Here is a 22,674-nt window from a genome sequence, read left to right on the forward strand (position 1 = left end):
TCCCAGTCTCCAACTGTGCTCCTCCCCACCCGTCCTAGCACGCTCTCTAGAACTCCTGTTCCGCCAAACAGTCTCCCCTGTATTTCAGCCTCTTTATGATAGATTCTTTCTTCCTTATCTCAGCTGAAACTTGAGTCCTCCCTGAGAAGACTGTTCTCCAGCTGCTTGCTGTCTCACACCCTGTGTGGTTTGGGGTGGGGGTTACTGTTGAAACTGTTTCGGTCCTCTAGTACCATTTCACTGTTCCTTCAGCATGGTGGAAATTCATTGCTTTAACGCTTACGCTGTCTGGCTGTGCACTTCCCACCCTTCCTCAGCACTGGCACCGATTCCCTTATTGCTGAAGCCTCCCTCATTCTTTGAAGACTTTTGCATTGAACCACTTTTCAGGCCTGTCCATCACCTTAGCTTCTCAATATCTCTGGCCTTCTTCTACTTGAGCACCTTCTGTCTCCCTGCCATGGCGACATTGTGGACCTTATCATAACTAGGGATTGTGCTGTTGCTGAAATCTTAAATGCCAGCGTCCCACTTTCTTTCTTCAACCTTCTGTCCTTCTAGCTCTCTCATTTCTTTACTCCCATAACACCTATCTACTATGCCTCTTCTTGAGCTACTGCTATTGCTGTAATAAACTATCCTTCATCTCAGACCTAGGAGTCTCCTGTCTTCTACCTTTATCCATGAAACTGTGCCAGGCTAACTTATTAGCTTGCAAGTAGGGTAAAATCTCAGATGCTTTACCGTTCCTAATACCACCTTCCCCGTACTACTTGGTGAAGAAGCTTTGGAGTTTCCCTAGGGTGTAGTATGAAAAAGCAAGTCCTGAGTCTCCTTCAGTCTTGAAGGATCTATACTGCGAGGTGGCATGATACTTCATTCTCACTTAGATATGCTAGATGTATCCTGAGAAATTTTGTGGCCATTCCAGCAAAAGAACTGAGAGCTGGAATCTCACCATGCTCTCAATTCACCTTGAGACGTAAGTGTCTCATAAACGTCAGTTAGGTCAAGTTGTTTGACAGTGTTGTTCAGGTCTTCTGTATGCTTACTAATTTTCTGCCTATGTTTCCTATCAATTAATGTGAACGTGGTGTTGAAATCTCCAACTACAGTTATGGATTGGTCTGTTTCTCCTGTCAGTTCTATAAGTTTTGCTTCACGTTATTTGAAACTGTTTTTAGATGCATAAACATTTAGGATTATGTCCTCTTGATGACCCCTTTATCATTATGAAGGGGTTATCTCTGGTAATAATCTTGCCCTAAACTCTGTTTTATTAATATAGCACCCTGGCTTGCTTTTGATTATATAGCATGGTATATCTTTCTCCCTCCTTATATTTTTAGCTTATTTGTGTCTTTATAGTTAAAGTAGTTTTCTTTTAGGCAGCATATCATTGGATCTTGCTTTTTTTTAATCCAGTCTAACCATCCCTGATATTAATTGGTGTGTTTAGAGTATTTACATTTAATGTGATTATTGATACGGTTGGGTTTAAGCCTACTATCTTGCCATTTGTTTTCCTTCTGTTTGTCCAGTCTGTTCTGTGTTCCTTTTTTCCTCTATCCTTCCCTCTTTTGGATTTGATTCCATTAGTCTCCTTTATTGTTTATTAGCTGTAGCTCTTTTAAATAGAAGTTAGGTTTTACAGTATACCTCTTTAAGGTATCATAGTCTACCTTCAAATCATAGACCATTTCATATCCACTGTACTTTCATCTCCTCTCCCTACCTTTGTGCTGTTGTTGTCATAACTTTTAGTTCTACAGTAGGTTATAAGCCTCATAACACATTGCTATTATTTTTGCTCTAAACATTAAATTATCTTTTGAAGAGATTTAAGAAACAGATGAAGTCTTTTATGTTCACCCATATATTTACCATTTCTCTTGTTCTCCATTTCTTTGTGTAGGTCCAAGTTCCCATCTAATATTTTCCTTCTCCCTGAGGAATTTCCTTTTAACATTTCTTATAATGCTGTTCTATTGCTCTCAGCATTTGTGTATCTGAAGAAAATCTTTATTTTAGGAAATATTTTTGCTGGGTATAGGATTCTGTTTGGGGTTTTTTTTTTTCTTGCTTTCAGTGCTCTAAAGATGTCACTCCGCTATCTTCTGGCTTTTTCTGACAGGAAGTCTGCTGTTGTTTGTTCCTCTGTGTGTAATATGTCTTCTATCCCCTAACTACCTTTAACATTTCCTCAGGAATTTTCAGTAATTTGATTAACGTTTTCAGTAATTTGATTATGATATTCCTTGGCATGGTTTTTTTCATGTTCCTTCTTCTTGGATCTGTCAGTTTAAAGTTTTCATCAGATTTGGAACATTTTCGGGCATAATTTCTTCAGATATTCTAATGTTCCTCCTTCTTTCTCCTCTCTAAGACTCCAGTTCCAGGGGTGTTAGGCTTCCTGATGTTGTCCCACAGTTCACTGATGCGCTCTTCATTATTTTTTCAGTCTTTGTGATTCATTTTGGTTAGTTTCTGTTGCTATTTTCAAGTTAAATAATCTTTTCTTCCTTAGTGTCTAATTTGCTATTAATTCCAACCAGAGTACTTTTCATTTGACAAACTGTATTATTCATCTGTGGAAATTTAGTTCAATTTTTGTGTTTTAAAAATATATATCTTCCATTTCTCTCTTCATGGTGATGCTTTCCTCTGCCTCCTTGAACATATGGAATATTTTTTAATGTCAATGTTTACTAATTCTATTATTGTGTCATTTCTGAATTTGTCTCTATTGATTGACTTTTCTCCTTGTTACAGGTCATATTTTCTTGGTTCTTTAGCGTGTCTTGTAATTTTTGATTGGGTGTTGGTCATTGTAAATTTTACATTGTTGGTTGCTGAATTTTTTTGTTTTCCTTTAAATATCTTTGGCTTTGTTCTTCCAGGAAACAGTTAACTTCCTTGGAAACTGCCTGAACCTTTTGAGGCTTCCTTTTAAGCTCTGTTAGGCAGGTCCACAACAGCTTTTAGTTTAGGGCTAATTTGGCCCCACTACTGAGACAGTGTCCTTCTGAGGATTCCTCCAAGCCTCAGGTCTTAGGAGGTCTCTCCACTCTGGCTGATGTGAAGGTGAACTGTGTGAGCTCTGTGTGAATGCGAACCTGGCCTTGTGTGAGCTCTAAGGGTTGTTAGCCTGCTCCTCTCTGGTGGTTCTTTCCCCAGCCTTTGTCACTTCCTCACATGTATGCATCGATCAGTACTCAGCTAAAGACTTGAGAGGAGCCTTCTGTATATCACCAGAGCTAGCTAGCTGTCTGTATAGCTTCTCCTCTCTGGAACTTTGACCTGCAAATTCTAGCCACCTTGGCCTCTCCGACCTCTGAATTCTTGTCTTCACCACTCAGAGAGACCACAAGGCTCCATATGGGTTCCTGTCCCTACACTGTGGCCTCAAAACTCTCTAGCTGGGCCAGCTGTAGAGCTCACCTCCTTTGTTTCTCTTATCTCAGGAATCACTGTCCTGTGCTGCTTGCTGTGCAGTGTCTGAAAACTGTTGTTTCATATATTTTGTCTGGTTTTATTTATTTTTTAAAGATTGGCCCTGAGCTAACATCTGTTGCCAGTCTTTCTTCTTCTTCTTCTCCCCAAAGCCCCCCAGTACATAGTTGTATATTCTAGTTCAGGCCCTTCTAGTTCTGCTGTGTGAGACGCCGCCTGAGTGTGGGCTGATGAGCAGTGCTAGGTCTGCGCCTAGGATCTGAACTGGCGAAACCCTGAGCCATCAAAGTGGAGCGCACGAACTTAACCACTGGGCCATGGGGCTGGCCCTATTTCTGGTTTTTATTTAAGGAGGGAAAGTAAATTTGGCCCCTGTACTTCCTTGTGGCCTGAAGCAGCAGATGTGCATTGAGGCCTCCAAGTCTCATATTTGATAACCAAGGGCTGAGTTATTAGACATCTTTTGTCATATAATTATACTTTATATATATAATATGTAATTATACTTTATATAAAGGTGTGAATGACAGCTCATAAAATTATAGCAGTGGCAAGTTTACGTGCATAAAATTAAGTTCTTTAATACATCAGAATGAGAGAACATGGGGAACTTTAATGGATGTGCATGTTCACAGAATAACTTACTATTGTTATTTGGTTTAAAAATGCAATTAATGTCATTTATTCATGTATATATTTTCTAGAAGTTTTATGGATCTATGAATTAAAATACTTGTAATGGTATTTCTGCTTATATCCATATTTTCTTTGTATTCCAATTAAAAACTTTAAAAATGATACTCTTAACTAGTTTTGTACGCCTTAAAAACAAATATTGAATAGCTAGCTATTCTTTCAATTTCTGGGTATTCTGTAGTATTCATTATATGTTTATGAATTCTTATATTTCAGTTATTCTTTGGCAAATATCAGGATGGATTTATTTCTTCAGAAAATGTTGAATGGGTTTACAGAGGTTTTTGGGAAGGAATAATACTCTGAATTATGAATGTTTTGTTTTTATAGATTGTTTACTGCTTTGTGGATTTTGTGCTTGTCAGGAATCTTGAAGGTAAGTTATTTTAAAATGGTAACTTGAAATAGAATTCTGGTCATGTCAATATAAATAATTTTTAAAAGCTATAAGAGGTACTCTTATGTTAGGACACTTACTTATAATTATCTGGAACATTTGTATATAGAATGATTATAAAATTATCCTTAAAAAATCAAAGTCTTATGTTAATCAGTATTATTGCGTGAAAGAAAGATGAAGAACAGATGAGCAAAATTATACAGAAAGAGGCCCTCACATGTAATTGCTAACCTCCAGATGGCACATGTAATTCTGAAAATGAAATATATTTTTAAATAATTTATATTTGGAATGCTAGTGTTCAAAGTCAAGGGGGTAATTTAATAGAAAGGAGGATATCCATCAATTCATCCATTCATTCTTTCATCCAACAGAGGCGAGGGTGGACCTGCCTTGCCTTTTTCTCCTTTTAACATTTGTATTCAGAGTTGTACAGCATTATTACATATGTATGTAGCATATGTAACTTAAGAATTCTTAATCCTGTTCTGAACTATAAACTTACTACTTTAATCTCTCGCCTGTAGTTCTTTTTTCACAGTGAGACAGTGGAGTTGGTCATCGCTGCTGTAGGGGCCCTTCTTTTCTGTGGATTCATTGTCTATGACACACACTCGCTGATGCATCGGCTGTCACCCGAGGAGTATGTATTTGCTGCCATTGACCTCTACTTGGATATCATCAATCTATTCCTGCACCTGTTGCGGTTTTTGGAAGCAGTTAATAAAAAGTGATTGAAAGAAACGGATTCATTAAGTAATTAAGTTTGAAATATAATTAACTATTAAATACTTTTATTACTTCAGATCTATTACTATAATATAGTATAATAGCAATGTATGTATTACTATTATATATACTAATTATATAGTTATGTGCAATATAATATTAAATGTATAATATAATTACTAGATTATATAATTGTAAATCTTACTATTCTTTATGGTATCTTGTTTCTAAATCCTTGATTTAGAATCTCAGGTAAGAGATATCAATATTCTATTTTTCAATCCTAAATTTGCCATATATAGATTGTTCATTTGCAATTCAAAAATAATTTCATGAGTAGATTAGTTTAAGAATACCAATTTATCTTTGTCTAGTGATTTTATCTAAATTTTTTCTTAATTAATTAACATTAGATTTGATTTTGATTTTAAAGTACTTCTGTCCTTACCTATATAAAGTATAAATCTCCTTTTACTAGGAGATTTTAATCTTATTTAGAAAGAAAAAAAATATAAAAGATAAATTCCACAGAGAATTGTTCAGTACTATATTAAAATTATATTAAAATGTCAATGACATTTCATTATAAAATGATGTATTAAAAATTAAGTCTTGGGACCGGCCCTGTGGCTGAATGGTTAAGTTCGCATGCTCCGCTTCCATGGTCCAGGGTTTCGCTGGTTTGGATCCTTGGCGCGGACATGGAAATGATGCGGGGTTGGTGAGCCGAAGAGTCGAAAGAAAGATTTCTTAGACTCTTAAGATCTGGCAGTAGTGCTCTTTTATTTAGAGAATAGTAAGGAATAGCATGGGGACAGGACCCATGGGCAGTCAGAGCTGCTACGTGGGGACAGGACCCACGGGCAGGAGGAGCCGCTGCTGCTGCTGCTTCTGCTGCCCCAAGTTGAGCGTTAGAGCTAAATTTAAGGCATAGGTATGTGAGTTATCTCTTTACAAGACAAAAAAAAAGTTAAAATGGTACCAGTGCCGGTAGGGTCCGGCCATTGGGCGGTCCCACAACTTTTAGATAAGAATCAAACAGGATTGAGTAAATGGTAGAAGTCACCGCTTAAATATTATCTTCAGCTAAAGACAAAGGAGGATTTTGGGGTGGGGGGTCAGTTACATGAGGTTGCCAGACAGTAAACAACTTAAGTTCTTGCCTTCCCCATTAAGAGTTTCCAGAGATAAGGCCATCCCCCCTTCCTCCTGGCGCAGAGAGGGAGGCATGGAGATTTCCTTCACAAATGCAACTGTCTCTGATCAAAGGGCAAGCAAATTCCACTCCTCAGAGCCTGCTTCTCATCTGCAGTTTTAAAATGAACCAGCCTAAAATCCTCATCAGTACCACTCATCAGGCCATGCTGAGGTGGTGTCCCACATGCCACAACCAGAGGAACCTACAACTAGAATATATAACTATGTACTTTGGGGAGGGCTTTGGGGAGAAAAAGGAAAAATAAAATCTTTAAAAAAAAATCTGAAAGTCAGGTTTTTGACATAAAATTTGACATTTTTTCAAGTACAGATTTTCCTTTTTAAAATTACAGCAGTGTACCAGTGGCCAATGAAACTGGCAAATTCCCAAAGAACCACGGCCGGGGGCACTTAAACAGACATTAATTTTCTCACATCCTGAAGGCTAGAAGACTGAGATCAAGGTTTCGCAGGGCTGGTTTCTTCTGAGGTCTTGCTCTTGGTTGGTAGATGGTCATCTCCCTGTGTCTTCACATGGGCCTCTCTCTGTACTTGTCTCTGTCCAAATTTCCTCTTCTTATAAGGATACCTGTCATATTGGATTAACGCCCACCCTAATGACCTGATTTTATCTTAATTACCTCTTTAAAGACCCTATCTCCAAATATGGTCACATTCCAGGGTGCTAGGGGCTAGAACTTTGCAGTGGTCTGAATGTTTGTGTCCCTCCAAAATTTATGTTGAAACCTAATGCCCAGTGTGACGGTATGGGGAGGTAGGACTTTTGGGATGTGCTTAGGTCATGAGGATGGAGCTCTCATGAATAAGATGAGTGCTCTTATAAAAGAGACCCTACAGAGATCCCTCACCCTTTCTGCCACGTGAGGTGACAGCGAAAAGACCAGTCCATGAACCAGGAAGAGAGCCTTTAACTAGACACCGAATCTGCCAGCACCTTGATCTTGGACTTACAGCCTCCGGAACTGTGAGAAATAAATTTCTCTTGTTTATAAACTACCCTGTCTCTAGTGTTTCGTTAAGGCAGCCCTAACAGACTAAGAGAGACTTCATTTTATGAATTTTGGGGGGACAGAGCTCAGCTCATAACACTCACTAAGCATCTTTTCCCAGCTATGGAAAAGTTTAAACAAATTAGTAGTATAGATTTAATCTCTGGTGAATTTTAGATGTAAATTTGACTCCATCATTATCAGTTATTTGTTGAATACCCAATTGCATGATGCTATTGTGGGGACTGGAATTGGCCACCCCAAGATATGTCTCTTTGGCATGAGGATTATTTGAGGCTGATTGCTTTTGATAATCTGAGACAGGGAAGGAGGCTCTGAGGAGTAGAATTTACTTACCCTTTGTAAGAGACATTTACGTTGTAAAGGAAATCTCTATCTGTAAAGGTGCCTCCCTCTCTGTACCAGGAAGAAGAAAGGAGATGACCTTCTCTCTAGAAACTCTTAATCAATGGGGAAGGCAAGGACTTAAATCTGCATTTTATTGTGCTTGTCTGGTAACCTCCTGTAACTGACTTCCCTCCCCCTCCCAACGTTGGCACTTCTTTAAGGATTAAGCATCTTTCCTTAGGCTAGGAACTGATTGCTGCGCTCACCTCTGACCACCCAGCTTGAGACAATAGACTTGCCTCCTGCTATGCCCACCGAGATAGCTGACCCACTATCTGCTGTGTCCATCAAGCGCTGTGCGACAGGGCAATCTTGTGACTGTTGTGGGAGGGACATTTCAATCACATGTGAAATATCCTGTTTGTGGCTATATAACCACTCTGTGCACCCCACTTCTTCGGTGCCCTTTCTTCCTTCGGGAAGAAAGGCCCCAGACCATGTTCCTCATAAAGCTTTGTTTCTCTTGCGATTCTGTCTCATGTGAATTTAATTCGTTCTCCGGCCAGACGAACCCACTTTGGCTAGAGGAAATGTCTTCCTCCCCTACACTATACTCAAGTTTAACATAGCAGAGTAGGTAATAAGTTAGAATCCTTTCTGTGCAGCTTCCTTCTTGTATCTCCTTTGGCAGTTGCTCATTCTTCCTTCTTTAGGTCTTTTGCCTCATCTTTACAATACAATAACAATACCTAGTTTATTGGGCTGTTATAAGGATTAAATGAGATGGATATATCATATAAACTCAGTGTTAATGTCAGCTGCTATTAATAATATTACTATTGTCAGTCTAAAGGCAGAATGTACTGAATTGGAACTAAAGATAGTAAATAAACCAAAGCAGATTTGACCTTTAAAAAATATAAAACAATGCCATTCTTTTCAGAAAATTATTTTTTGGTTTGGGAAGTACATTTGATCGTTTTAGCCCAGTTCAAACTTGTCTTTGGGATGGCAAAGGAGTTTTTGGTAACAACTTTGAGGCAAAACTGACATACAGTAAATTTCACATATTTAAAGTGAACGATTTGATAAATTTTGGCATATGCGTACATCCTTGAGACCATCCCAGAAATGAGAAAATTTAAGGGCTGCAAATAGAGATGATCTCAGTTCGGCTTCTAGAAGAAGGCGTGATCTGGGATGCTGCGGTCCCAGGAGGTCCGTGAGTGCTGAGAGCGGTGAGGCGGACCTGGGATCTCAGGGGGTCCGCACTCCCCACCTCACCTGCAGGGGCACCTGGCCAGCATCACTCCCGGGTTGCGGGTCTCGGGGCTGCCCCGCCCACGCCCGGGACGCCGCCTCACTGGCGCCGGAGCCTCCGCCTGGGTTTTCCTCCGCCTTCCCCAGCTCCAACTTCGAAACCCACCTGGGAGGGGCCGCGCGCCGGGCCCGCGCTCGCCCCCGGAGCAGAAGGCGCGCGTGCGCAGAACCCCGCCTCTCCGCTGGGGTTCCCGGCGTGCAGTGCGCCGACCCGGGGCGGGGCAGTGGAGGGCAGCCCGGAAGGCGGAAGTGCGTGGGGTTCCGGTCGGCGTGCGCCGCGTGCGTCTGAGCGTCTGGGCGTCCAGGTGAGTTCAGGGTCTCCCGGGTGCGGTGGGCGTGGGACCGGCGTCTCGACGCCGCCGCCGCCGCCCGTGCAGAGGCTCACCGTGTCTTGGCGAGCGTGCGCCCGGCCCGAGGCCCCGGCCCCGGAGGGCGAGGCTTCCCCGTGCGGTGCGAGTGGAGGCCGCTCTGGTCAGTGCCGCCCGGTAAGCTGGGCCCTCGAGGTGGTCTGCCGCGGCCTCGGTCCCTGCCCCTCGCAGGCTGGGGTTGTGTGGACGGGGGCACGGGGAGTGTGTGGTTGCTGGGCGTCCATCCCACAAACGCCCATTCAGCCTTGACTGGGTGCAGAGCGCTGCACATTGGGGGTCCGCAGTGAGCAAGACTGCTCAGCTCTGCTTCCGTGGAGCCCCCATGCCCAGGGGACTACGCAGGATTGTCTCAGTGATTTCAGCTTGCAGCGCGTGTTAGAAAGGAAAGGAAAGGACCATGCGATAGAGAATAGAAGGGGGCGGTTGCGGGGTCAGAGGCGCCCTTTCTGAGGTCCTGAAGTGATGGAGCAAGGCTTGCGGACATCAGCCCCCAGACACGGGGACGGCACGTGTAAAGGTACTAAGTGGACGCAGTTTGGACTTCTTTTTTCTTTGTTTCTTGTTAAAATCATGTTTTAATGATTTATTTAACTGCTTTGTTGATGTATAATTAACACAAACTGCACATGTTTAAAGTGTGTAGTGTAAGTTTTTGATACATATACAAACGTAAATCCATCAGCGCAGTCAAGATGATGTTATAAATCACTCCCGAAAGTTTCCCTCTAAACTATATAATCCCTATTCTCTTTTCATTTCCACCCCTTATCACATCCCCGCAGGGTCCCTAGGTTGTCATTGGTTGGACTTGTTTCAGATGTAATTGGTACTTGGAGGTGGGGTGGAGCGGGGAGCGTGAGACGAGACAGAGTTGAAGGAGGCAGGGGCCAGGCCACAAATAACCTTGTAGATCTTGAACATAGGAGATGGGAGGTCATTACAGAACTCCAAAAAAGGCAGTGATATGCTCTAAACTTTTAAAAGCTCACACTAACTACCTTATGGAAGAGTTAGGGCCGAGGCTAAGGGGTGGAGAGAAAGCAAGAGTGGAAAATAGACAGGTTGAAATAGCTGGATTGATGGCTGCACCTTGTATGGGAACTCCAGGAGCTGTCAGATTTGGCTTGACTAACAGCTAGCCAGTGACCCCAGGGAGTTTGATTTGGTGTTCCTAATTATTATTTAATGGCTGTATCTGCCATGTGGATCCTCTCATAATTTGCGCATCATGCCATCATAAGTCGTGAAGACTTTTACTTTCCATTCGTTCATGTTTTGTAGAGATACCTTTTGACCTGTTTTCCAGGGATTTGCCTTTTTTGTCTTTGATAGTAAATATTTCCTTTTGAATATTTGTTGTTAACTTTGCAGGTAAAAGATGGCTAAAAGCTTGCGGAGTAAGTGGAAAAGGAAGATGCGTGCTGAAAAGAGGAAAAAGAATGCCCCGAAGGAGCTCAGCCGACTTAAAAGTATTCTTAAAGTAGATAGTGATGTTTTAATGAAAGATGTTCAGGAGATAGCTACTGTGGTGGTACCCAAAGAATGTCAAGAGAAAACCCAGTGTGTGGTGAACGATGAAAAAGGTGAGTTTGTGTGCTTCATTTTTTAAGAAAAACGATTCCGTTTCCTTTTGTGACTCGCTTTCACTTTGTGTCTGTTCTCCAGTCATTCCCACACATGCTTCCCCACAAACCTGCCGTGCCCGCAGAATTCTCTGAAGGCACGTAGTGCTACTGGAGAGTCTGTGCTGAACTATTTGAAGGCCACTTCAAGTGAATGGGCGTGTTTTGGATTATTCAGAGTGGGCCTTTGGTGTTTATACGATAGCCTACGTGTCTCAGAAATGGACATACAGGAGCAGACTAACCTAGACACACCCCCTTTGAAAGGATACACAGTTCCATCAGGGACTAGGCAGGATGGAAGGTGGTCTTTCTGCATTTTACCCTTTGCAAGATCTAGTTCCCATTCTAAGAATCCTTTTGCCCTTATGTTATTATACTGAAACTCACAGTTTCCCTGTGTTTGATTTGGACAGATTCTAGGTACCTCTGTGTCTTACTAATAGTCTAAAGTTGGAGGTTATATGTAATACTAGTTTTAGCACAGGAAAAAACTCACCAGTTTTCACATCCTAATATACTACTTTGACAGCAAACTCAATTAAGCACCCACAAGACCCAGGCTCTTCAAATAGAAGTATATTTACTGGTGTCCAGTGGTCAAGGAGGGGAGCGGCATTCCTCAGCCTTCCAGTCGTAGAAGATTCCTTTTCCGTTCTTCAGAACAGTCATTTCCTGTTTTCTCTCTCATTCTACCCCTTGCCCATCCCCTACAAATAAAAATTACAAAAAGCTTTTTACCACTTTAACTTCTTTGAAAAATAAGGGCAATCCACAGAAATAGCCTCATCTCACTATCCAAGTCTGTGAGTTTGAATGTACAGTCAGCCTTCATTAACCGCGGGCTCCCCATCTTCGGATTCAACCAACCACAGATCGAAAGGCTTATGATGGCTAGGTTTGTACTGATCACGTACAGACCTTTTTTTCTTGTCATTATTCCCTAAACAACACAGTATAACTACTATTTATATAGCATTTACATTGAATTAGGTATTAGAAATAATGTAGAGATGATTTAAACTATATGGGAGAATGTGCATGAGTTATATGCAAATACCATGCTATTTTATGTGAGAGACTCTAGCATCCACAGATTTTGGTATCCGAGGGGATCCTGGAACCAGTCCCGCAAAGATTCCGAGGGAGGACTGTGTGATCTGTGTTCCCTCTTTCATTAATGCCCTCTCAAAGGCCACTTTCTCCACTCGTGCTCTCCATTCTCAAGGGCTGTGCTCATGCATCCCTCTTATCACTCTCCTCCACTGAGTCATTCACAGCAGCATAAATGTGTCCTGGGTCGTCCCATCTCAAAAAGAAAGGAGGAAAAATCCCTCCCTCCATCTCACATTTCTCTCGACCTGCTGCTGTGTTTCAGCTGGCCTCCTTGAAACTTTGTACCCCTGCTGTCTCTGTTTCCGCACAGGCACACCAGCCCTGCATGTTCGCTCTTCTTGCCATCGAGCTAAAACTCACATAAAATAAAATTAACCACTGTAAAGTGTACAGTTCAGTGGCATTTAGTACATTCATGATGTTGCCCGACCAGCACCTCCATTTCCAAAACATTTTCATCACCCTAAGAGGAAACCCCATACCCATTAAGGGTTCTCTTGCCCTCATCTGGCAGTCATGTGCCAGATACTGTGCCTTCTGTTGATGGAGTTACCTATTCTGGATATTTCATATAAATGGGATCATGTAATATGTGACCTTTTGTGTCTGAGTTTTTTCACTTTGCATATTTTTGAGGTTCATCTGTGTGACGTGTATTAGTACTTCTTTCCTTTTTAAAGCTGAATAATAGCCCATTTTATGTCTGTACCATTTTGCTTAGCCATTCATTGTTTGATGGATATTTGGGTGGCTTCCACCTGTGGTTATTGTGAATAGTGCTGCTGTGAACATTTGTCTACAAGTTTTTGTTTCAGTACCTGTTTCCACTGTTTTGGGGGTATGTACTTATGAGTGGAATTGCTGCGTCATTTGATAATTCTATGTTTACTGTTTTCTGTAGCAGTTACCATTTTACATTCCCACCAGCAATGCACGAGGGTTCCAGTTTTTTCCATCCTTGCCAGTACTTGTTGTTTTCCCCTTTTTTGATTATTGCCCCATCCTAGTGAGTATGAAGTGATAGCTCATGGTTTTGATTTGCATTTCCCTGGTGACTCATGATGTTGAACATTTTTTCACATGCTTGTTGGCCATTTGTGTATCGTCTTTGGAGAAAGATCTATTCAAGTCCTTTGCCTGTTTTTTAATTGGATTGTTTCTGTTTTTGAGCTAGAGTTTTCTCTCCCTTCTGGATACTAGGTGCCCATTCACTCTTGAGTCTCTTGGATTTATCCTCTTAGTTTTCTTTTCTATCTTGTTTTCTGTTTCTTTTGTTATAGACTCTGATTTTCTCAACTTTTATCATCTACTTCTTGTGTTGTTTAGTTTTGCTGTCTTATTTTTAATTTCCCGAAGTGTATTTTTCTTTTACTGTCTCTGTTTCATAGCCTGAGGTTCTTCATGGGTCTGTGTCTTCTCTGATCTCCCTGGGGTGTTAATTATAACTTGTTTTAGACATTTTCGTCTACTTTATGCATTGTCTTCTTTCCTCTTGGGTTCTCCTGCTCCTTTCCATTCCTTTATTTTTGTCTCTCTCTCATGTTAGAGGCTTTTCTCCAATTTCTGGTGATCGGTGGTGTATGTTTAAAAGTGAGGCACTTAAGTGGTGATTGGAAGCTTAATGGGGAGGGGACATGGTGTGAGGGAGGGCTGATCAACTGCTAGACTTGTGAAAAGACTCGATGGGCTAGGAGGTTTTTTGTGGGAGAGCTCCTGTAGCAGAACCTGAAGGTCTCCTCTCTTCTCTTATCATCCTCACAGGGGACTTCTGTCATCTCCTGCCCGGGGCAATGTCTGGCTGCCCTCATTTTTGGAGTATTTCACGAGCTACCTGGGGATGGAACTGAGGGTGAGGGCCCCCCCCCCCCATTTAGTCATCCACCTGGTTTCAGTGTGATTCCTCAACTCAGCCGTTAATTTCATGTTTCTCCTTTTTCTACTCCTTCAGTTGCCCACCCAGTGTCTTAAGTCACAAACCTAGTACTTATCCTTGATCTCTCTTTCCTTTGTCCCCACATCTAAGCCATTAGCATATCTTGAGTGTCTCTAAAGTACATCAGAAATCTATCCATGTTCCTCCTGCTTTCAAGTTAAATGACCATGATCTGTTGCCTGAACCGGGAGAGTAGCCTTTTCACTTCTCTCTTCAGCTTTAGTTCCCTTCTGATTCATTTTCAACCTGTCAACCTGTGTGATCTTTTTAGAATTTAAGTCAAATTATGTCATTCCCATGCTTACACACCTTATTGTCTTCCCCTGTGCTTACCAGAGTCTACCAGGTCCTGCTGGATCTGGCTCCAGGAGCTCTTTACAAAGCTGCTCACCAGAGGCTGAAGTTTGCTTTGTTCTCCCTCAGCAGAAGTCTAAACTCCGCTGGAGTAAGCGGCTTATTTGGACCACTGCATCCCCAGAACCTAGAACAGCGCCTAAAGTAATCCTCCAGCAACTGGCTGTGGAAGGGCTGATACGCACCAGGCTCTGTTCTAGGTGCAAGTGTACTGGAAACAGTGCGGTTCAGCTCCAGACCACTGCTGTAAAGCAAATATCGAAATAAAGCGAGTCCCGTGGATTTTTTGTTTCCCATTGCATATGAGAGTTATGTTTACACTGTGCTGTGGTCTGTTAAGTGTGCTATAGCGTTATGTCTAAAAAAAACAATGTATATACCTTAATTTAAAAATATTTTATTGCTTAAAAATGCTAACCATCGTCAGCCTTCAACGAGTCGTAATCTTTTTGCCGGTGGAGGGTCTTATTTTAAAAACGTGATAGAGTGAAGCGCAGTAAAATGAGGGATGCCTCTACTGTGGAAACGGGTATCAGAGAAATGGCCTCCATCCTAATGGAATTTGCTTTGTATTTGGATGAGACAGAAAGTAAACCAGGTAGATGAATTAATATAACGTCAAGAGTAGAGATCATGGAAGACCTTGTTTGATGCCCGGTGAAGTTCCCAGGGAGGGACGTTGTGGGCACGTCCTGCGTGGTAGATGGGTTAGTGATGGATGTGCCACAGTGTGGCTGCCCCGAGCTTCCTGCCAAGTCTCCTCTAGTAGAGCTGGATCTCTGGGTGTACCTGGAGAGAAAAGTGTGGCACCCCACAATATATCCGGGTCTTTCTTCTCTGTCGTCTGCCCATCTGTCATCACCAGCCTGCTGCTTGCTCCTCCACCTCTTCCAGGTTCGCTGCGTTAGAAGTGCCTGTGGTTCCTTCTCAGCTCCTGTGCGTCTACGGCCTGTCCGTCAGAAGTGTGGGTGCACTTCTTGGCTCCGTTATCTTGTGTAGCTCAAGAAAGTGCTTGATTTGAGAAGTGTTCTTTTAACTCATGTGCTCAGCACCGTACGCTTATCCTTGATGCAGTGGCTCAAAGCCATACATCCTGAATGCGTCCTGTTTAACCTTTACTGGTCCACAGAAGGACCATCATGACAACATTCTTTAGGAACCTCAGTGACTATTAAGTAGATGATGTCTCTAGTTCCTCACACATAGCTTTCGTGGTTGTAGGAACACATGGCAGCATGTGTGTGATTCCATTGAATGTGCTGGAAGGGGTTTTCAGAGTGTTGGTCAAAGAACATTCCACAAAGAAGGGACTGTTTTTCTTTTGTAGTTTCAGACCACTTTCAGTTCTGATGGTCTCATCACATTAATATGTTTTCTCATAGGTTGGTTTTTTCATTAGTGAGTATTAATAGTTTTTTCATTTTCTTATTCAGATGACATGAAAATGGAGACTGAAATTAAGAGAAACAAAAAGAGTCTTCTAGACCAGCACGGACAGTACCCCATTTGGATGAACCCGCGGCAGAGAAAACGGCTGAAGGCAAAGCGACAGAAACAGAGGGGGAGAAGCAAAGCGAAGGCCGCCAAGGGGCTGGCCTGGTAGACTCTTAAGAACTTGGAAGATGCCCCATGGGGAGATCTTTGATTAGAATGTATACATTGATTTCAGCTTCTACCAAATGAAAACTTCGTTTCCATATTTTAACTTGGTCTTCTCTTCAATTCAGACCCAACACAATGCCTCAAATTTGTTTTGAGAGCTCGAATAAAGTATTTTCTGTGATGAATGAAAGCCGTACTGATAATTGGATGCTGTGCAATATGGAGGGATTATCAGACATCACAATTGTACCAAGTATTAATGTAGTTCTAACTGTTTGTTCTTAGTAAAAATAATGGTATTATTCTGACAGATTGAGCTAACTCATATTTAAAGAAAACTATTATGTAATATCTTAAAATATAATGTTAGTGGATCTTATAAGCAGTACTTGTTTGGAGTTCTGATTTTGTATAATTTGGAATAGAAGATACTTTGTGTGTAGATCTTGAAGATCGTTTCTTTCATATATTCTTAAGGTTTTCCAGTAGTAGAGAAGACCAATTCTGCAGTTAAATTTTTTTAAAAATCGTAAGTTTTTTAGAATATTAATATGTACAAATCAGTGTGTTCCATCTTTTTGGGAGATCAGAACATCCTGGGACCTAGTTTATTCTTCCTCAGTTTTTACATTATGTAGCCTAACATAATGCATTTCCCAGAGTATGTTACACAGAATCAGTTTTTCTGAGTGCATGATGAAAAAATGCATTTTGTGGTCACTTCAATTTAGGAAATGCTACATACTTGAAGATTCACAAAAAGTATTAGCTTAGTATTAGTGTAGTCTTATAGAGATCACGCAATAAAGAAACCTGTTTCCCTTTTTGAAACTAGTATTCTGAGGAACAGAATATGCTGTTGGAAATGCTGGTGTAATGAAATGATTTGTGTCAAATCTGTCTTGCTACAGTTTACTAATTTCACTCTAAATTTACTTTGAGTTAAACAGTCTAAACTTAGCCTTCCCTCTGAAATTTCACTATAAGAATATCAACCATCATCATGTGGTTACTGGAGCAACAAATTCTTGTTGAGGGCCTGCTGTGTGCCAGGGACTCTCCAGGTGCCAGGAGGTGGAAACAAGACAGGTGTCTCCTCATGGACATCTGCTTAGAAGTGTCTGTTAACTTCAGACGAGAACCATGTGAAAGTGAGATCCGTTGGAATCAGGTCACAGGTTTTGTGCCAGCCACACTGCTAGGTTGGGGCACAATATAGAGAGAAATAGGACATGACCCAACTCTTTTAGGAGATGAATCTATAAAATTTAGTGCCAGGAAAATACTAAAATTATTTTATATAATCGGCTTTCTTCAGTTTACTCAGTGGTTAGTTTACTGAGGAGTTAGTGGATAAATGCGTGAAATAAATTTTCCCAAAAGAAGCTAATAGAAGATGTGAGTTGGAAAATAAATATCATTCATGGCCTTTTGGTATAGCAGTTTATGAGGAAAAAGTAAATACGTAAATATTTATTCATCAAGTAAAAGGGTGCTAACATCCAAGTAAGCCATTGACAGTATGAGCCTAAAAACGCTAGCTAAGTTATTTACCTTCTTTTCCCATTCTAGAAATTGCGTCAGTGATGTTACACACTTGGTGCTTATTTAAATTTTGGCAGCATTCTCAGGTATTCTTCAAGTGGGTTTTCTTTACGCTGAAGTGAGGCCAATGCCAGGGATATGTATGTGCACGTTTTCTGTGGCTAATAACCTCCAATTTGACTCCAATGGTAGTAGCTTTGAACTTTCATCCGGGGCCTCAGTGATGTTAGGATATTCACTTAAGTTTGTCCAATCGTGAAGTTTGTCCAGTCAGGATTTAACTTCAAAGTTAAAATCAAAAATCAAAACACTACCAAAAAGCTTATTTGGGAAAGATGTTCTCAAGTGCCCTATGGCCTCTGGAAAGGTGGCTATTAAAGAGAGATTATCTTGCACCAGGTTGTGAGTGGGTCCGCTAAGGCACTGAGTTCCTGAACTTCATGCCAGCAAGATTCTTCCCTCCTCCAAATTTTGGCAGGAAACTGGAATTCTGTGATGTTGTGATTTATAAGAAATATATGTAATTGGGGGCTGGCCCCGTGGCCAAGTGGTTAAGTTCGAGTGCTCCGCTTCGGCAGCCCAGGGATTCACTGGTTCGGATCCTGGGCGAGGACATGGCACCACTCATCAAGCCATGCTGAGCGTGACACATGCCACATGCCACAACTAGAAGGACCCACAACTAAAATATATAGAACTGTGTACTGGGGGGCTTTGGGGAGAAAAAAGGAAAAATAAAATCTTAAAAAATATATATATGTAATTGGTCATTCAGATGACTGAAATATATTTCTCACATGTATTTGCTGTTTGTCTGCAGTTCCTGACTCAGCTCCCAAAACCCTTGGAATTTCCTAAGTGTTGAGAGTGACAAAGGCATCTTTGGTTATGGTAATTAGGTGACTTGGAAAGCAATGCAGCCAACCACGTGATTAGAGGACTGGAACTTTCCATCCCATCCCCTGATTTCTGGGGAATGGAGTGGGGCTGGAGGTTGAATCAGTTGCCAGTGGCCAGTGACTTAGTAAATCATGACTATGTAATGAAACCTCAATAAAAACCAAAAAAGACAGCCCGTCAGCCATTTTTAGGAGGGCTTCCACATTGGGGAACCAGCACGTTTCCATGTGCCACCGTGCCAGGCCACAACCTCCACGAAGACAGGAGCTCTTTCGTTTGGGGACCTCACCCTGTGTACCTCTTCATCTCACTGTTGATTCATATCCTTTGTAATACATCAATAATCTAGTGAGTAAATGGGTTTTCTTGAGTTCTGTGAGCTGTTCTAGCAAATTAATGGAACCAGAGGAGGGGGTTGTGGGAACCTCTGATTTGTAGCCAGTTGGTCAGAAGTATCAATAACAACCTGGGCTTCCAACTGGCCTCGAAATGGAGGGCAATATTGTGGGACTGGCCCTTCTCCTCATGGAATTGGATCTGTCTCTGGGTAGACAGTGTCAGAAGTGAGTTGAATTCTCAGATACGTTGCTGGCGTTCAGAATCGCGTGTTGGTGTCGGGGAGCCGCACACACGTTGGAGCTGGGTCCAGGAACCCTTTGCACATTCCAAAATGAGTGCAGGGGTATGGCCACTTCACTGCAGCTTTATTCCTACAGATTAAAAGCTGAGAAGTATAGCAGAGTCCTTTAATCTTTTAAATGATTAGCTTATTTTTTAAAAAAAATTGTCATCTTTTTATTTGATTCTGATGTTTTCCAGAGTTGCTGTAAAACCACCAGGTGGAGCTCAAGCTCAGCACCAAGTCACTTCTGGAATTAGACTGAGTGGGCTAAATCACATTAGGAGTTGAATGTAACACTTTATTTTTGTTTCTTAAGAAATTAAATTTAAAATATTTAAGGACAATCAAAATTGCTTTCCCTTATTGGTTGCTGTGTATGTCAGGCCTTAGTCTAAATTATTTAATCCTAAACTCTTCAATCAAAGTATTAACTCTTCTAATCCACGCAGCAATCCAATGAGTTTGGTACTAACATTATGTCTTTTTACTCATGGGGAAACTGAGGCACACAGGCCATATAACTAAAACTGGGAGAGCTGGATTCATATTCAGGCAGTCAGACTCCAGAGCCTATACTCTTTTTGTTTGTTTGTTTTTGGGGTTTTTTTTGAGGCAGATTAGCACTGAGCCAATATCTGCCACCAATCCTCCTCTTGTTGCTGAGGAAGACTGGCCCTGAGCTAACATCCGTGCCCATCTTCCTTTACTTTATATGTGGGACGCCTACCACAGCATGGTGTGCCAATCGGTGCCATGTCGGCACCCAGGATTCAAAACCCGGGCCACTGAAGCGGAACGTGCGCACTTAACCACTGTGCCACTGGGCCGGCCCTCCAGAGCCTATACGCTTACAATGCCATTCAGCCTCTCAAGGATGTGCAAACTTTTGCTAAGAGAGAAAGGCAATTTTTGGGTAGAATACCTATTTTTGGTTCAATCAGTGATGCAGGCTCAGGGGCAGATAAAGAGCAGGTTTCAGTAGAGAAATGATTTATAGACCCCTTCTCAAATCTCTGGGCCTAAACCAGACTGCAGTCCTCAGACAGGACTCCCATAGGACTTGCCAACTCCATCCTAAAGATGTGGGCCACAGTCAGTGGTACCCAAGCTACGAATCAGAGAAGACATGGGAACTGCAGTTGAAGCTTGAAGGCAGAATCAAGTAGTGATTTTGACCACAACTATTTTTTCTAATGTCACATTGATGTAGATACGTTTTTCTCTGCACACGCTGCCTAGAAAAAATGTGCAGCAGAATATACTTACTTGTTAGGAAATTTGGGTATTTTCAAAATTTGGACCTGTCTATCTGAGATATGACTTTTAGGAGTTGGAGGAGAAAAAATAACGGCTACAAAGATTTGATTTAAATATCTAACACGCACTATTGGTGACAATGAGGTTAGTGGTGTGTAGTTTAGTGAAGTGCTAGCCACAAAATAAAATAAATGGGAGGAATCTAGAGGCCTCAAGGAATCCCCACATTTATCAACACTACAACAGAGATGCAGATACTGGGCTGCTGGCAAAGTTTACTAGCTGAGCAACTAGCTCCTGATGCCACCTGGCAGACTGTTTCAAATTCCTGCTGGGCACACAATATAATTCTTTTTCCTTGTATTTGCCAGCATATAAAAATGCCATTGCAACAGACAAGTATCAATTTGACAAGGAAATGTTGAGGGAGTGGGCAACTGTTATGCGCTCAGGCCATGTCAGAGGCCACTCTGCCGTTTCAGGGCCCTGTCAGGCAGGAGGAAGGTGGGTCCAGGTTTGTTTGCTTACCAACCCCCCTAAATTTTGCAGAGTTATTGCCAAGGGTCTTTGCACAAAAGACATTGTGATGTCAAATAAGATTCATTTGGTAGAATAAAAGTGATCATAACAACCAACCTTTAGAGAATGTGCACTGTGTTACATGCTTTACCTTAAAACAATGCTGTGGGATCAGTACTCTTATTATCCCTATTTTCAGATGAGGAAACAGCTTCGAAGAGGTGAGTAAACTTGTGCAAAGTCATGCAGCTGCTAAGGTGAGCAAAGCAGTCCCAGAGTGTAGCATGAGTGCCTCCGACGGGAAGCTTCAGACCTGGACTTCGATTCAGTCTAATGGAGAACCTTATAGACAACATGTTGGAACATGGAACAGGCAGCCTTGGGAGTACCACCTACTCAAGCTAAGGCTGGATGGCCACTTGGTTGACCTGTAGCAGAATGCATTCAAACATTATACTTGGAATTTGGGTCAAAAGCTGCTAGAGTACTTTCCGGCTAGCAAATGCCTTGTAGGAAGTTGTCACGTGTGAAGCGGTATGCGTGTTTTGCCCTTATATGGTCTCTCGGCACCACACGATTGCAGACTTAAGTATCTTTTTGGTGGAAATAACAAAATCTGAAATCTCCTTAAATTTGTTAATGTTGTTAAGTCTGGTATTCATTCCACTAAGTTCCACTTTAAAGTATGGAAAAACATTATAAACATCTTTAAACAATGAACGGGGCAAAGTCCTTCGCATTGTAATTTAAAGAATGGCATATTTTTATAATACATTAGGTTTATAATATGTAGAATGCATTTAACTTCCTAAAGCGATGACTTGTCTTGGCATTATTCTATCTTATGAAACACTTTCTCACTCTCAAATTGATTCTTTATAGTTTTCAATATCAGCAAAACCTTTAAATTGTCTTAGTTGTATGTTGTGTATCATTGTACAGTAACTGCGAGTACATATGGTATTTCTGATCCGTGTAATAAAGTACATTTGTCATGTATCTTGTGATCTGCATACCTTTCAGCTGTTACTTCATAAATCTGTTCCATCAGAGAACTGCTTTGTACAGTGATGGTTGAAGCTGCTTTTAATAAACTAATATTTTGTGTCTTTTATATGTAATCAACAAGGAGTATTATAGATTTGTGCCTCTGTGGAGAAACATTCCACTAAACTTCTTTTCTCTTGACAATAATGGAAAAAAAGAGCTTGGGAAAAGCACAGATGTTCAGGAACATATGTTGTTTGCTCCTAAAAAATCAGCTGAAGATCTTTTGTAGTGCTCCAGGGATTTTTGTTTTGTTTTTTGTTTTATAATGCTTTAGAGAATAAACTGTTGGAGATATGTGATGGGGGGAAGACAGAGTTACAAATTTCAGCGAGAGACCAGCATTGGGTGCTATTGGTCAAAATTCTAAAACGACTCTGGGACAGCTTTGCTCACCTCTTAATAGTTGCATGGTTTGGGGCAAGTTTACTTACCTCTGCAATTAAATTCTAATTTGCCCACACAAAGAGGTGATATTCCTGAGCAGAGCTGTAGGCAGTTGACCAAAGATTGGTCATTCCCACGTGCTTCCCTACTCAGACAGAAGCATTCTGCCCTAGTTTTAGCATTTGTTCTGTCCCAAACTCCAAATTGACAGTGTCTTAGCAAAAGCACAGGTATTTACTAATTCAGGTA

The 22,674-nt window shown here is 41.4% G+C and overlaps 2 protein-coding genes across 5 annotated transcripts in view; both read left to right on the forward strand.

The window, feature by feature from the left end:
• TMBIM4 (transmembrane BAX inhibitor motif containing 4) overlaps window positions 1-5,297 on the forward strand; it is a 23,711-nt gene extending 18,414 nt beyond the window's left edge. The window contains exons 6-7 of the mRNA XM_046682340.1: window positions 4,480-4,525; window positions 5,077-5,297. Coding sequence (XP_046538296.1) covers window positions 4,480-4,525; window positions 5,077-5,283 — 253 coding nt within the window. The 3' untranslated portion in view covers window positions 5,284-5,297. The remainder of the gene's footprint in view (window positions 1-4,479; window positions 4,526-5,076) is intronic.
• Window positions 5,298-9,309: 4,012 nt separating this feature from the next.
• Window positions 9,310-16,338, forward strand: LLPH (LLP homolog, long-term synaptic facilitation factor). Of its 4 annotated transcripts, none has more exons than XM_046647293.1 (3): window positions 9,310-9,458; window positions 10,893-11,104; window positions 15,980-16,338. In XM_046647293.1, exons 2-3 carry the CDS (start codon window positions 10,900-10,902, stop codon window positions 16,147-16,149), a joined length of 375 nt encoding a protein of 124 aa, XP_046503249.1. In that variant the 5' UTR covers window positions 9,310-9,458; window positions 10,893-10,899; the 3' UTR covers window positions 16,150-16,338. The 4 variants fall into 4 exon arrangements, with proteins under 4 accessions (XP_046503249.1, XP_046503258.1, XP_046503267.1 ...); XM_046647302.1 differs by lacking the exon at window positions 9,310-9,458 and adding an exon at window positions 9,481-9,638; XM_046647311.1 differs by lacking the exon at window positions 9,310-9,458 and adding an exon at window positions 9,668-10,038.
• The last annotated feature ends 6,336 nt before the right edge of the window (window positions 16,339-22,674 follow it).

This window comes from Equus quagga, chromosome 1, assembly GCF_021613505.1.
Source record: "Equus quagga isolate Etosha38 chromosome 1, UCLA_HA_Equagga_1.0, whole genome shotgun sequence".
NCBI classification, from domain to species: domain Eukaryota; kingdom Metazoa; phylum Chordata; class Mammalia; order Perissodactyla; family Equidae; genus Equus; species Equus quagga.